General features: G+C 46.6%; 1 protein-coding gene across 1 annotated transcript in view; it reads right to left on the bottom strand.

Annotated features, from left to right (window-relative positions):
* Positions 1-14,497, bottom strand: part of VPS13B (vacuolar protein sorting 13 homolog B) — a 634,327-nt gene that overhangs the window by 1,926 nt on the left and 617,904 nt on the right. Inside the window, exons 51-53 of the mRNA XM_060195774.1 lie at positions 9,601-9,777; positions 4,435-4,537; positions 3,715-3,964 (exon numbers count right to left, since the gene is read on the bottom strand). Coding sequence (XP_060051757.1) covers positions 3,715-3,964; positions 4,435-4,537; positions 9,601-9,777 — 530 coding nt within the window. The remainder of the gene's footprint in view (positions 1-3,714; positions 3,965-4,434; positions 4,538-9,600; positions 9,778-14,497) is intronic.

Raw genomic sequence — 14,497 nt, 5'->3', positions numbered from 1 at the left:
ATTTTTTTTCTAAGTTGCTAAGACCATTGCAATTTCAGCGATATAATTAGTTCTGCATAGGAATGATAGAACAACCTCCATTAAGCACTTGTGTGTTGTGTATACCATGTTTGAGTTGGCTGCTAACACTTAAGTCATCTGCTACTGTGGCTTGGGGGATTGTGCAGTGTTGGACTTGGAAGCATGAGGCCTTAGTTCTGTTCCCAGCATCACATGAACCAGAGAAGTGGTGCTTGAGTTCTCATTCTCTTCTTTCATGTGTGAGTCTTAAACAAAAAAGAAAAGAAATAGTCTGCTACTGCTCTCTGCTAGCCTGAGAACAAAGTATCTTTACTTAAATCTAAACTTTCAGCTCAGCACCTTGAAATAAAAAGCTGTATTTCTATCTCTTAGAACTTTAACAGGAAAAGTGCAGAGTGCCCCTTTCAAACTAGTGGCTTAAAAAAGAAAAATACATTTTGATCTGTAACATTTTCTGTTTTTACAAATAGTAGAACTTGAAGCCAGAAAAAATTAAAAAAAAACTGGGCAGAGGAAGAGGAAATTTTTATGAAAAAAGGGAGAAGATGCAAAGTACATTTCTGGTTCATAAAAGTCTGGCTCCTCTTCAGTGGGACACAAACAGAACTGAGGTATACTGCCCACAGCAAGTGAGAGTTTTCTGAAAGCAGCCACCAGAGGCACCTGGAGCTGTGTATCCTTCCCACCCTGAAAGTCTGGTTAACTAGCATGTGGGTGCTCACTTTGGCAGCACAAATACTACAAACTGGGAAGAAACTATTAAGTAGATCAAGCAGAGAGGCAGTTTCCAGTGTAAGCCCTGGTTTGTGGATTTCAGGTAGCCACTGACCTTCCCTTGGTCCTTACTCACCATGTATTGCCAGACCACTGTGGGAGAATTAGAGTAGATATTTTTGGAGGGCTTTTTAGTAATAGTATGAAAGATTTGCAACCAAAGGTTTCTTAAAAACTGCAGGAAAAAAACAGGGACGGTAAAGATAGTGAAAGGTCCTGGCAGAGAAACAAGTAGGGCATCCGTTAGAGTTCAAATATCCTATTTTTAAGGTTAGGAAAGAAAATAAAGGCCCCCAAAGATTTACTGACAGATGAAAGCTGCTCCAGCAGGCAAAAGCCAGAACTCTGATGATATCATTTTCTGGGGTCAAAATTGAGCTGGAAAGCTTTGCATACACACCAAGTCTTAATTGCTCCTTCTGAACAGCAGCACAGGAAAACCTGTGTTGTGAAAGGAACCTGGCCAAGGGATAAATTGACCTTCTGACTCATTTCGGGCCTCATAAGGGATTTCAATAATGTGCCAGGCATATTAAGTAATTATTGCCCTAAAAATGGCTACATTTAACCAAGAAAAGCAAATCCGGATTGAAAAAAAATTGAATCCTGCCATATTTGAATATCCTGATGTCATCTACAAATTAATTCCTTCCAAATGTAAAGGGCCCACATTTCCTAGCATCTGAGGCAGAAAACCAGAAAAGCTATTTCCACAAAGTTATGAAATATCCTTAGTAGTTTTCCCTGGAGGACAGTGGGTGCCTTCTGAACCTAGCTCTCTGTGGACATGGCTGACACCACTGCACTGGAGCAGTGCAGCTGAGGCTGGTTCTTTGTCTAGTGAGTGTGAGCTGAAGGACCCTGTTGTCTCGATCAGAAAAAGGGTTTTCTTTTGCAGTTTGAATTGTCTTTGGGGTGGGTGGGGAAAGTTAGGATCTGGACATAGGACTGAGGGGGTAGTGACTTCTTGTTTCTCATAAGGAACTGAAGGGAGAGGTGAAGTGGTATACAGATAGTGAGGAAGGAGAATCTGGCAGCTGAAGGCATACTGGGTACCTACCCTTTCAGTGCTGTGCCAGATGCTGCTGTGCAGACTCAGTCCCTGCAGCGCTCTTTACACATCTGGCTCTATTTATTGGATAGGGACGGCGGAAATTGAGAGGGAAGAAGCAAGAGTCCTACAGAACTACTTCCGCCACTCACAAAGCTTCCCACCTGCAGGCTTGAACCCAGGTCCTTTCACATGCTAATGTGTACTCCACTGGGCTGGCTGTGCCACCATTCTGCCCCTCTACATCTGGATTTAGATCCATTCCTTAATCCTCATCGAATTTCAGCCCAGAGGCAAACCAGCACTGAGCATGGGGTCCAGGTCATCAGTGCTTCTACCTCATTCAGCTATACCCTCAGCTTTGAGGGGTGGTCTCTTCAGCTACCATCTCAGCCAGAGACACAACAGAACTCTGATACCTCAGTTCCCGCCTCAAAACAGAAAAACAATAGAGAAAGAAAGATCAGTTTGAAGAGAGACTTTACCAACAAAAGATGAACCTGCAATCTGAACAGTTTAAGATCTCATATTTCCCAAGCGGCTAATAACGGGGTCAAAGATATTCTTCAGGGACTTGGAAGTTTCTCGTTAGGACTAAGGAGTTAAGGATGATGGTATTATGCCCTGCCAAAATCTGCATCCAGATCACTGCTGCTTTATTGTCAACTGGATCTGAGGATTTTGGCGGATCTAATAAAGAGGCTGGACATCTGACCTCTGTTTATTTCCAGAAAGTCGTCAACTTGAAGCAGCAGTGTGGTCCTAGTGCCAAGTCCCAGCTTCAAGCATGACTGATTATGATCCAAGAAACTAGAGAAATCTCAGAGTTGTTGTACTTGGCTCCTTTCCATCTTAGATAATTTTGACTCCCAGCAGTGAAGTGAGGGAGACTGTAGGCTCCTCTAGCAGGAGGACCGTAATAAACTGGGCAGGAGCTGCTGGACAAGGGTTTGCTGTCTTCTTTTGCTACTCAGCCCCCAGGCTAGCTCCAGGTTAGCTGCTGTTTGGGAAAAGGTGTTTTCGGCAGAGGCCCCATGGATCTGGTAGCTGGTCACAAGCAACAGTAGGGCAACTTCCAGATGGGTGCACTTGCTCATCCAGGGCTGGGGCACTGACCCCCTCAATTTGCTTCACTCATTTCACACCAGTCTGTGTGGCCAGCACTCAGCACAGCTCAATCTGGCCAGGGTGCTATTCTAAGCAGTACCTCAGGAGACTAGCTGTGGTACTGATAGCAGTCTGCTGTGGGGAGTGAAACAGCCATAGAATAAGCAGCTGGGGACCAGGGACAGATCTGCAGATGACCCTCAATCAACAACATACTTCTTTCTTACCAACACACCATCAGTAGAAACTACTCTGGTGGGATGCTCTTAGCTATAAGCCACCTCTCCCAGCTGGCCATGTGACTACCAGGTACAAATCCCATTTGCAACTTACAGTCTATAATCAACATTTTGAGCCCTGAAATCTCAGGTTGGGGATAAGGCTAGGTGTGAGTTAGAACCCCTGGCTTGTGAACGTGCGCAAACCTCGACCACTACTCAGGCCTTACTTCAACATCAGCAGTGGGCCTTCTCCCCCACAGACTCAGCGTCAGGCCCTGTGCCGCACCTCGGGCCTGCTTAATGTAGCAGCTGCACAGAAACACTGCCTTGGTCTTGGCCCTTGTACGGAGCTGTTGTTCTGGAATTTCATATCCTGTCTACTCTAACTCTAATCTGAGACAACTGAGTTTGGCCAGTTCATATGGTGACTCTGCTTCTGTCCTGGTGGGTTGTCCCAGGAGATGCCCCCACCCCCACCGCCAACCCACACCCAGACTTGGCTGGCAGCGACTTGCTGTCACCATGATTCCTGAGCTGTACCTCCACATCACAGGCCACGTGTGGCTGCCTGAGCTGCACGATGAGCAGGTTGCTTTGCCGACTGTCCTGTGCACAGTCAATCTCGGTGATGGGGAAGGCCTGCTGCTGTGTGTCCTCGCTGATGCTCACCACGAAGAGCACTTCTGACGTCAGCAGTAGGCACCCCTCGTGCTCCTGGCCCGAGTCCCTCACGAGAATCACATCCAAAGCCATGTGGACCTCCGGCCTGCCCAGAGACTGAAGCATTTTCCTGTTTCAAATCAAAACTCAGGTCAGGAGGAAGCTCTGAGAAGACCCCATGCTCACTGTCCCCAGGGACTGAGCGATCTCTGCAAAACTTGCCAAGGGCAAAGGGCCCTCACCAGCCTGACTTAATTTCCTCCTACAGCTAGAAATACTGCCACAGTTCTTAGACTGATGCTGATCAGCAGAATCATGCGTCCCCTAGGGAGGGAGATTTCCTTTGATAGGGGTAAGCTCTTCCCATTAGCAATGTCACCCATGATTAGCTAGTTCTGCAGAGAGTCGCAGGTCCTCTCACGGGCCTCACTTCTCTGCTGCTAAGATCCCTCCACTGAGAGGCCTGCTGACTCTGGACAGCAGTCTTTTCTTGGTTCTAGATGTTCTGTGCTACGAGTGGTCCTGAAGCGAGGTGAAAGCCAGCCAGGCCCTGGTACCATGTAGTGCACATGACGGGAGCAAACTTTGAGATCATCTTACCAGACATATTTGACGTGGCTATTTGGAGCCTGGTCCGCTTGTAGGTCAGTTGGCCGGTGGTGTTGTTTGGGAAGCTGAGAAAGGCCAGCTCCGTGTAAAATACCTGTGGAAAGAGACGGAAGGGAGTTTCACTAGTTTTCTGGAAAACAGTTCCATGTAGCACTAACGTCCCCTGCTTTGGGCCATCTATAAAATGCTACAGATCCACAATGACGGCACAGCTTTGGGAATGTGTATGGATTATCATTAGGTAGCACTGCGCTCGTAGCCCTCGTGCTCCACATTAGCTATAAACGGAAACCCGAATGCTCCCCGTTCCCAGCAGACAGGCAGTTAGTGGGAATGCAAGCTCCTGGGAGTCACTGGTCCCAAGAAATACCTTATATACTATTTACGATTCTGTGATAAAGAAAAGTCAAGACTGTTAGCTTCCTTAGAATTACATTACCTCTATCTGTGCTGTGACTAGTCAAATAAAAAAAAAAATCAAACTCAAAGATAGACACAGACACATGGCTTGCCTACTCAGGACTTAAGTGACTTAATCCAGCTGTTAAATATGGATCCATGTACATTTACGAGCGCTCTTGGGGTCTCTGGTTTATTACATCTTCTCCTTGGTGCCGGCACCAAATGAGGGCACCCAACAGCAGCCACACAGGCCCCCAAAGAGCCTCTCCAGAACCAAAGATGGTACAGCATGTGTGCTTTCTGAGGGCTTATAAATGTTTATAAATGAGGCACAGTCATTAGGCTAAGAGTTAGTGGTTTGTAAAACCTTCAGTATGGTAATAAAAATTTTATAAGAAGGATGGAAACCAACAAGACCCTGTGAAGCTGTTTTGAGATGCTCTTACATAATGTGGAATTCTTCAGCGCTTGGAAATGTAGTGAGGGACAAGGGCATTTTCAGAACCAAAGGAATTTATGAAGTAAGAGTTGACTTTACCTCACTGGAGTAAATGGTAAAAGGAATACTGTTTTTATTAACATGTAAGCATTGATAAGGGATTGTTTAACTTTGTCCATTTAAGAGTTGTAGCAGTTCTTGCCCATTTTCCCAAGAGTGAAAATGTCATCCAGAGGAAAGAAAGAAATGGAGCGGGAGGTAGCACGGGACAGGGGAGACGAACACATATTTGCATCTGTGTGGTCTCTGAGGGGAACCTCTCCAGCTGCCTGAGTGGGGGCGTCGTCCACCTCCCTTCCTTTCAGACACTGTTTTTATGCCCTGAACTGGCTGTCTCTTATCTGTGGAGGGGCGGCTGCCTGTAGTGAAAGGTACCCCGCAGGCTTTTATGCCAGATGCAGAGCCGCCAGCCGTCTGTGAAACCAGATGGCCTCTCATGGCCCAGATGAGGATGTGCTTTTAGGTGAAGGATCACAATTGTGGTCACTTGCTTCTTTTTGCACACACCCATTTCTCCTGTGCCTACTCGTGCCTGAGGTGGGCCCCGGCACTCCACCACCCCAAGGCAGGTCAGGCCATTGCCCTGTTGTCCTCTGTCTAAGGAAGGACTTTGCAGTTGAGGCCGTGCACCTTTGCTGCTGGTGGCGGAAGGACTTGGTCTGAGTGAGTAAAAGCCACGTCTGAGGCAAGGCTGCAGAGACATGGAAAGGCACCTGTGCACATGAATGTGTACACATATACACACACACACACACACACACACACACACACTCGTCTGCCTGTGCACATGAATGTGTACACACACACACACACACACTCGTCTGCCTGTGCACATGAATGTGTACACATACACACACACACACACACTCGTCTGCCTGTGCACATGAATGTGTACACATACACACACACACACACTCGTCTGCCTGTGCACATGAATGTGTACACATATACACACACACACACACTCGTCTGCCTGTGCACATGAATGTGTACACATATACACACACACACTCGTCTGCCTGTGCACATGAATGTGTACACATATACACACACACACACACACACTCGTCTGCCTGTGCACATGAATGTGTACACATATACACACACACACACACACACTCGTCTGCCTGTGCACATGAATGTGTACACATATACACACACACACACACCCTCGTCTGCCTGTGCACATGAATGTGTACACATACACACACACACACACACTCATCTGCCTGTGCACATGAATGTGTACACATATACACACACACACACACTCGTCTGCCTGTGCACATGAATGTGTACACATACACACACACACACACACACTCGTCTGCCTGTGCACATGAATGTGTACACATACACACACACACACACACACACTCGTCTGCCTGTGCACATGAATGTGTACACATACACACACACACACACCCTCGTCTGCCTGTGCACATGAATGTGTACACATATACACACACACACACACACACACACACACTCGTCTGCCTGTGCACATGAATGTGTACACATATACACACACACACACACACACACCCTCGTCTGCCTGTGCACATGAATGTGTACACACACACACACACACACACTCATCTGCCTGTGCACATGAATGTGTACACATATACACACACACACACACTCGTCTGCCTGTGCACATGAATGTGTACACACACACACACACACACTCGTCTGCCTGTGCACATGAATGTGTACACATATACACACACACACTCGTCTGCCTGTGCACATGAATGTGTACACATACACACACACACACACTCGTCTGCTTGTGCACATGAATGTGTACACATATACACACACACACACTCGTCTGCCTGTGCACATGAATGTGTACACATATACACACACACCCTCGTCTGCCTGTGCACATGAATGTGTACACATACACACACACACACACACACTCATCTGCCTGTGCACATGAATGTGTACACATATACACACACACACACTCGTCTGCCTGTGCACATGAATGTGTACACATACACACACACACTCGTCTGCCTGTGCACATGAATGTGTACACATATACACACACACACACACACACTCGTCTGCCTGTGCACATGAATGTGTACACATACACACACACACACACACCCTCGTCTGCCTGTGCACATGAATGTGTACACATATACACACACACACACACTCGTCTGCCTGTGCACATGAATGTGTACACATATACACACACACACACTCGTCTGCCTGTGCACATGAATGTGTACACATACACACACACACACACACACACACACACCCTCATCTGCTTGTGCACATGAGTACACACACACTCTCTCATTCTCCAGACTCATTTCATGACAGCTTTTTGTCTTATAACCTGTTTTTCCTTTCAAATGTCTGGCCAGAGAATCTTTTAGACAAGTCCTTGAGACATTTTGCTTTTTATATTATTATAAAAGTGAATGAATTGGTGCAAACTGGCAAAGCCTTCCTGCCCCTGTCATCTGCTTCTAGAAGCTTTTGCAATCTTCAGCCATCAAAAGAGAGTATTCTTGTTCTCATCCATGGGCTGTTCTTCCAGCCACAGCTCTCCAAGCTCTGCCTCCTCATAGCTGTAGCTTAAAATTGATTTCTCTACCATTTGAAGCTCTTAGGGCAAAAACAAACAAACAAACAAAAACCTTTTTAGGGGGTTGGGCGGTAGCACAGTGGGTTAAGTGCACGTGGCCCAAAGCACAAAAACCTTTTTAATGAAACTTGTGGAATAAACCCAAAGTCTTGTGCATGGGTGAAACTTTAGCTGAGTGGCTATCCTAGTTCAACTTCATTTATTTGTTAGAAAAGGAAAGAGGGGGCAGGGGAGACAGCACAGTGGTTATGCAAACAGACTCTCATGCCCGAGGCTCCTAAATCTCAGGTTCAGTCCCCTGCACCACCATAAGCCAGAGCTGAGCAGGGCTCTGGTGTTTCTCTCTGTGTCTCTCTCAAAAAAAAAATAAAATTAAAAAAAAAAAAAAGGAAAAAGGAGAGAGGGCAGGGTGGAGGACAGAGGAGGGCTGGGAAGATAGCATAATGGTTATGCAAAAGAGCCCTTCCTGAGGCTCTCAGAGCCCAGGTTCAATCCCCAACACCACAAGCCAAAGCTGAGCAGTTCTGTGGTCTCTCGGAGTCTTTCTCATTAAAATAAATACAATACCTGAGAGTCACAATACCACAGTACTACTCCACTGTCCTTGGTGCTCTCATGTGCTTTAGGGCTTAAACCCAGGGCCTCACGCCCAGCAAAGCATATGCTCTAATATGTGGTGCCTGATCTCCTGACCTGTTCTTTTGCTGGCATCTCCCCCAAGTGCAATTTTACCCTTTCTGGGTTGACTTTTGTTTTTCATTCTTTTTATTTATGTTTTTATTTGAGAGAGAAATTGAAAGGAAAGTGGGGAGATATAGAGGGAGAGAGAGAGACACCTGCAGCACTGCTTCATCACTTGTGAAGCTTTCTCCCTACAGGTGGGGACTAGGGCTTGGGACCCGGGTTTTGTACAGTCAACCAGGTGTGCCACCACCTGGCCCCACTCTTCATTATGTATGTACTTCGGGTGGGGTGGGGGGAGAAGGGCGAGAGAAACAGTGAGGGAGAAATGCCGTCACGTGGAGCTTCCCCTGCTGCTGTGGTCCACCACTATGTCTGCTGGGACTTGAACCCAGGCTACACACTTGGCAGGGCATGCACCATATCCTGTGAGCTGTCCCTCCATTCCTGCCACTCCCCTTGTGTTTAGAGACAGAGAAGGCAGAGTGGCAGAGAGAGTGCAGGAGACCACCACACCAAAGCTTTCTTCAGTGTAGTGGGGGCTGGGCTTGAACCCGGGCTATGCATAGGGCAAAGCAGTGCACAATCCAAGTGGGCTGTTGTTTCTCCAGTCCTCCCCTCCTTTTTTCAAGAAGTCATGATTCTACTGTCTGCTTCAAAATATTCCACATGCTGCCCTCAATTTCTGACTGGTTACTTTTCATTAAAGTTTACGTGATTATATGTAATACTGTATGATTTATATATTATATATAAACATAATGTGCATACAAAAATCTCTGTATTTGCCCTGCAATTTTATAATAAGTGATTATTATAATTCAGTGTCATAAGCCTAAAGAGGTGAGAAAGCTCTTTACAGTTTCACTTTTCATGCCTTAGCTACCTGAAAGGCTGCTGGATTACTTTAGCTTGTCCTTGGTAAGTGAAGCTGATAGGCTTCCCACCAACTCACCATAGCCAGTCTGTGACACAAGCTCAGCAGCCCCTCCAATGGGCTTTGTGAACACTCCCATGAGGCCTTTCCCCACACCCGAGATGACACCCTTGGCCTTGTGTCCTGCTGAACCCTGGGCTTCAGATGTCCTCTGAAAGTTCTGCATTGGCTGATCGACGATACCAGCAATGGCACCTGAAAGCAAAGCAGGAAAAAAAAAGTAAAGACTGAGGCTTGAAATTCTGAGGACATGAAAAACATCGGCCTAGAACATAGTTTTGCTTGGATTGAAGATGAGATCCCACCCTTATTATAATGTTCTTTATATTTAATAATATATCTAATGTCTAAGCATGCTGCTGCTATGCAGTTGTGTTTGTCATCAAAACATGAATGTTTAGACTGGGTCTGGTCCATTCCAGGACCTGTGAAGTCCAGTTCAGAATTTCATAAACATCCAAGGTTTTCCCAAAGTGTTATTCACATACCCTTCCCCAGAAACCAAGCAGCAGAGAGAAAATGACTAGAAGCTCCTGAGGAGAGCATGCACGCTCAGCTTCTAGTCAGGAGAATGAAAATTTTGGAAGCAGAATAAAAGAGGAACAATATATTTTGATAATTACTGAATAAGAATAATTACTTAAGTACTTATTGATAGCAATTTTCTCTCCAGCTCATCGTCTGTTTGCTGGGGAATTTAAGTTTTACCTGCATGAGATCAGTCACTCAGCATCCTGAGAGTCAAGTATGATTCTGTTTCAGTTTCTAGATAAGGTGACTTACCTTGGGCCCAAAGAGGTTAAGGAGGTTTTTTTTTTTTTTTTTTTTTTTTCTCCTGTCCTGCTTGAGCCTAGAGAGTTGGAGTTAGCCCTCAGGCTAGTTGATGATGTGGTTTCTAAAATATATATATATATATATTTTTTTTTTTCCTTTGCCAGTCTTGGAAAAACTTCCTTCTCTTGTACTTGAACTGAGGTGTGGCTATTTCCTCTTTAGAACAGCTGCAGACACAAATCCTGTACTGAACTGGAGGAGGGCCTCAGCCTCTGTGGGGACTTTCACCATCCTCTTTGGAAGGAAGGTCAATGAGGAGATCTAGCAAAGGCTTCCTCACAAACCGAGTTTTATTTATTTATTTATTTATTTTTTCCCTCCTCAGGTTGGAGAGTTCACTTGTTCCCCTACTCAATAGGCAGTAAAGATTTCACTACATTCTGGATAGAGTTCTTTGTTTTCAACTCAAACCTGCTAGGATTAATGAAAATGCACAGTCTCCCTGTAGGAATTTTAGTACATGTCAAATCCTATTATTTCAAGTGCCACTAATCAAAGTCTCTTGGGTAACAGAGATTTCCAGCTCTCAGCTAATGACCTGTTAATTTCAAGCAATGTTCCATTGAATGAAATCCAGTAAAACAAAGGCCAGTTCCTTCAGGTCAACTGCAAAGGGAATGCTCTTTGTGGATTCCATTCCTCTCGATTTTGACAGAGCCACTTAAGTTTATGTACTGACAGATTAAGAATGATCTGAGGTGACAGGTCTGTTCCCCAGTCTAGATCAGTACTTGCTTTCCAAACCTTGTAAAAAATGATGGTAAGGAAGGTCAAGGAGCCCTTCACAGTCAGCCCTGGCCTCCCTGGACAAAGGCTGAGGGGCCACTGCCTCAGGAACTCTACGCTGCCTAGCCCAGCCAGCCACTTGACTGAGATGTCCACAACATTTTTCCAGTCAGAGGAGTCAGACGCTCTGCTCCCCCTCTATGAGATCAGGAGACAGAGAGGCTGGGAAGCCATAACAGAACCTGCTGCAGGGGTGTAGCATGCAGGACGCAGGGGCAATCCCATGGGATTAGCAGACAACTCACAACTGCTTCAACTCAAAGAATACAGTCTTTGAGATGTTATTTTTTAAAAGACTTTTCAGACTTTCTTTAATTTCATAGGACTGAAAGAAATTGAGGTGGAAGGGAAATAGGGAGGTAGAGCCAACGAGATACCTGCAGCACTGCCTCACTGTGAAAGTTGTCCCTGGAAGTGGGGAGCAGGGGCTTGGACCCCAGGTCCTTGCTCATGGTAATGAGTGCTCGCAAACAGGTGCCCCACCACCTAGCCCCAGATCTCCTTATCTCATTGAAATCTCTTCATGCTTCAGAGTAGAAAAACTAGAGTAAAGGGATCCACGGGGGCCAGACAGTGGCACAACGGGTTAAGGGCAACCACCTGCGCAAGGTCCCCAGTTCGAGCCCCTGGCTTCCCACCTGCAAGGGGGTTGCCTCTTTATCTTCCCAACCTCTCTCAGTTTCTCTCTGTCTTATCCAAAAAATAGGGGAAAATGGCCAAAGGAGAGTGGATTTGTGTTACAGGCACTGAGCCACAGTGATAACCCTGGAGGCAAAAAACAAACAAACAAACAAAAACCAAACAATCAATAAACAATTGGGTATATTTTTGGTAGAAATGTCTTTTTTTCATGTGCAGGCCTTCATTGAGCATATTAAAGTCAGGCTGGGTGGGGGCAGGTGACAGCATCATGTAAGTTGCCCCATCTCCCTTTTGTGAGTCAAGCCCAGTGACAAGAAGCCTCACTGGTCAGAATCAGGCACGTGGCTCAACTTCTTTCTAAGTGCAAATAGCTATCAGAGGCCCCCATCCCCACCTTCTCCTTTCCCCAGCCACTGGCCACAGTCAAGGCTCAATTACAGGAACATTTGTAGATAAGCTTTTTTGAAGAGTCCAAAAGGTGGAGAGCCTGACTGAACCCTTGACAAGGTATGAGATTCTAAGAGGTGGAGGAGCTGTCATGGCACTTGCCCTCACCCAGCACCTGGTCCTTGAGGGCTGAAGTGACCTGTCACACACACTCACTGGTCACCAGGTGTTATGGCACAGCAGGGAGGTATGAGAGGTAACTTTCATGGTACCGGCAGCCCAACGCTGTGAGGCAGCTGCTCTGAGGGCCTCCTCACAGGCTTTCTAATAAGGATAAATACTCCTCTTAACTCTCACAACCGGTAAATTATTTACTGCCATCTATTCAAACTCTGCTGGAAGGCTTAAAGCAGTGGAAACTGATCCCCAAACTCTGCTGGCATCAAGCCCGTGGGGTGGGCGGCCACATGGAGCTGTCTGTGAGGTGATTCAGTAGGGCAAGGGGGAGCATCCACTGACTGGGGTGCTGGGCAGGGCAGAAAGTGGGAGGTGTTTCTTTATGGCCCTCCACTTGGAGGGAGAGGACTTGTTTTGTGAAGCAAGGGAACCAAAAGAGGTCTCCCTCACCTCAACTGTGACTTGCTGTCCACCCTCAGGCAAAAACCCTGACTTTCTGTGAAATTCCCTGGCTAGTTTGCCCTTCCCTTCCCTCACACTGTGGCTTTGTTATGGGTACTTGCTTCTCCTAATCCATAAAAAGAGAAACAGCTTTAAGCTAAGACACCAGCAAATGGCTCCATTCCAGAGACAAATGGTGCCCACAGAGTGCTTTGGGTATTCCAGTTTGAGGTAAATTTTCATCAGATTGGCAAACTGAGAAGGAAGTGCTACTGTTAGTCCAAATTCCCTACTAGCTATAGACCAGTTTGCTAAATGGCGACAAGTAGAGTCAGGAGGGACTATTTTGGCCACTGGGAGGTAGCCCACCAGTCTAGCACATGACTTGTGCTTGAAGTTCTGGATTTGAGGCCTGGCACAACATGGAACCAACATGGAAGACAGAACTATACTATGGGGCGTTTCATCTCTTTCTCTCATCAACAAATAAGCATCCACTCGCCACCCAACAAAACAAAACCAATACTCTTCAGTGCCTATGCTTGGGGCACAGCTCTCACTCACTCGCTGGTAGAAACCCATCCTAACTGGGGACTCCAGACAGCATTCCAGGAGTGGCCATCGAGACAGAGATGAAGCTGCTGCTGAATACCTAGCAACGAGTACCTCAGACCTGAGGCCACATCCCTAAAGAAGGTGGCAGGTTAGAGAAGCGATTATGACGCTGCTCTAAAGAATTCTCCAGAGAAAAACCAAGTCTGGGAGGGGGGGATGGAGATGTGTAACTGTGACAGGAAGTTCATGTCCCTTCAGGACACACTCTGGGTAGACAGTGGGAGGAGTTGGGGACAGACCTGGTAAATGGTGGTGAGCCTGGTGGCAATTCTGCAAGTGAAACAGTTTTCTCAAAGCTGCTGCTTTCTGGAAACTGCCATGGAGCTCATCCAAGAGCTTCTGTGGGCTCTCTGCGGGCCAACACTTTTCCTTGCTGACCAGGGGCCAGTGGTTGGCTGTGGCGGCTGGCTATGCCCTTTGGTTTTCAAGCATCTCCCCACACCCCACGGTGTCTCCATGAGGGTGAACCAAACTCCTAACTCCAGAAGGCACACAGAACCCATAAGTGTTTGGGTCCCGACTACTGTTTCCAGGCCTGGGCCCTGCAGGGTGGGCAATGTGCAGAGACTCTTGTGCTGGCTGGAGGGCTGACCTGGAAAAATAACTCAGCCTCACCCAGGGTTAAAGACTGGCTGGTCAGATCAAGTGACGTGACACGTAAAGTGCTCTGTCAGCCAGCGTGTTCTTCAAACTTTTTTTTTTTCCTTTTACTATCTGGGCCCTTAAAAAACAGCAGTTAGCATTTGATTTCAATAAGAACAGGTTTCCATATATTGTAGGATGATTGCGCATGGAGATTTTATTGTTGTCCTTGTTGTAGTTATTGTTGCTATTATTGATGTCACCGTTGTTAGATAGGACAGAGAGAAATGGAAAGAGGAGGGGAAGACAGATGGGGAGAGAAAGAGACACCTGCAGAACTGCTTCACCGCTTGTGAATCGACCCCTCTGCAGGTAGGGAGTCGGGGGCTTGAACTGGGATCCTTACGCCGGTTCTTGCACTTTGTGCCATGTGCAATTAACCTGCTGCGCT

The sequence above is a fragment of the Erinaceus europaeus genome, chromosome 8, assembly GCF_950295315.1.
Source record: "Erinaceus europaeus chromosome 8, mEriEur2.1, whole genome shotgun sequence".
NCBI classification, from domain to species: domain Eukaryota; kingdom Metazoa; phylum Chordata; class Mammalia; order Eulipotyphla; family Erinaceidae; genus Erinaceus; species Erinaceus europaeus.
This window is presented reverse-complemented; position numbering and strand designations above follow the sequence as displayed.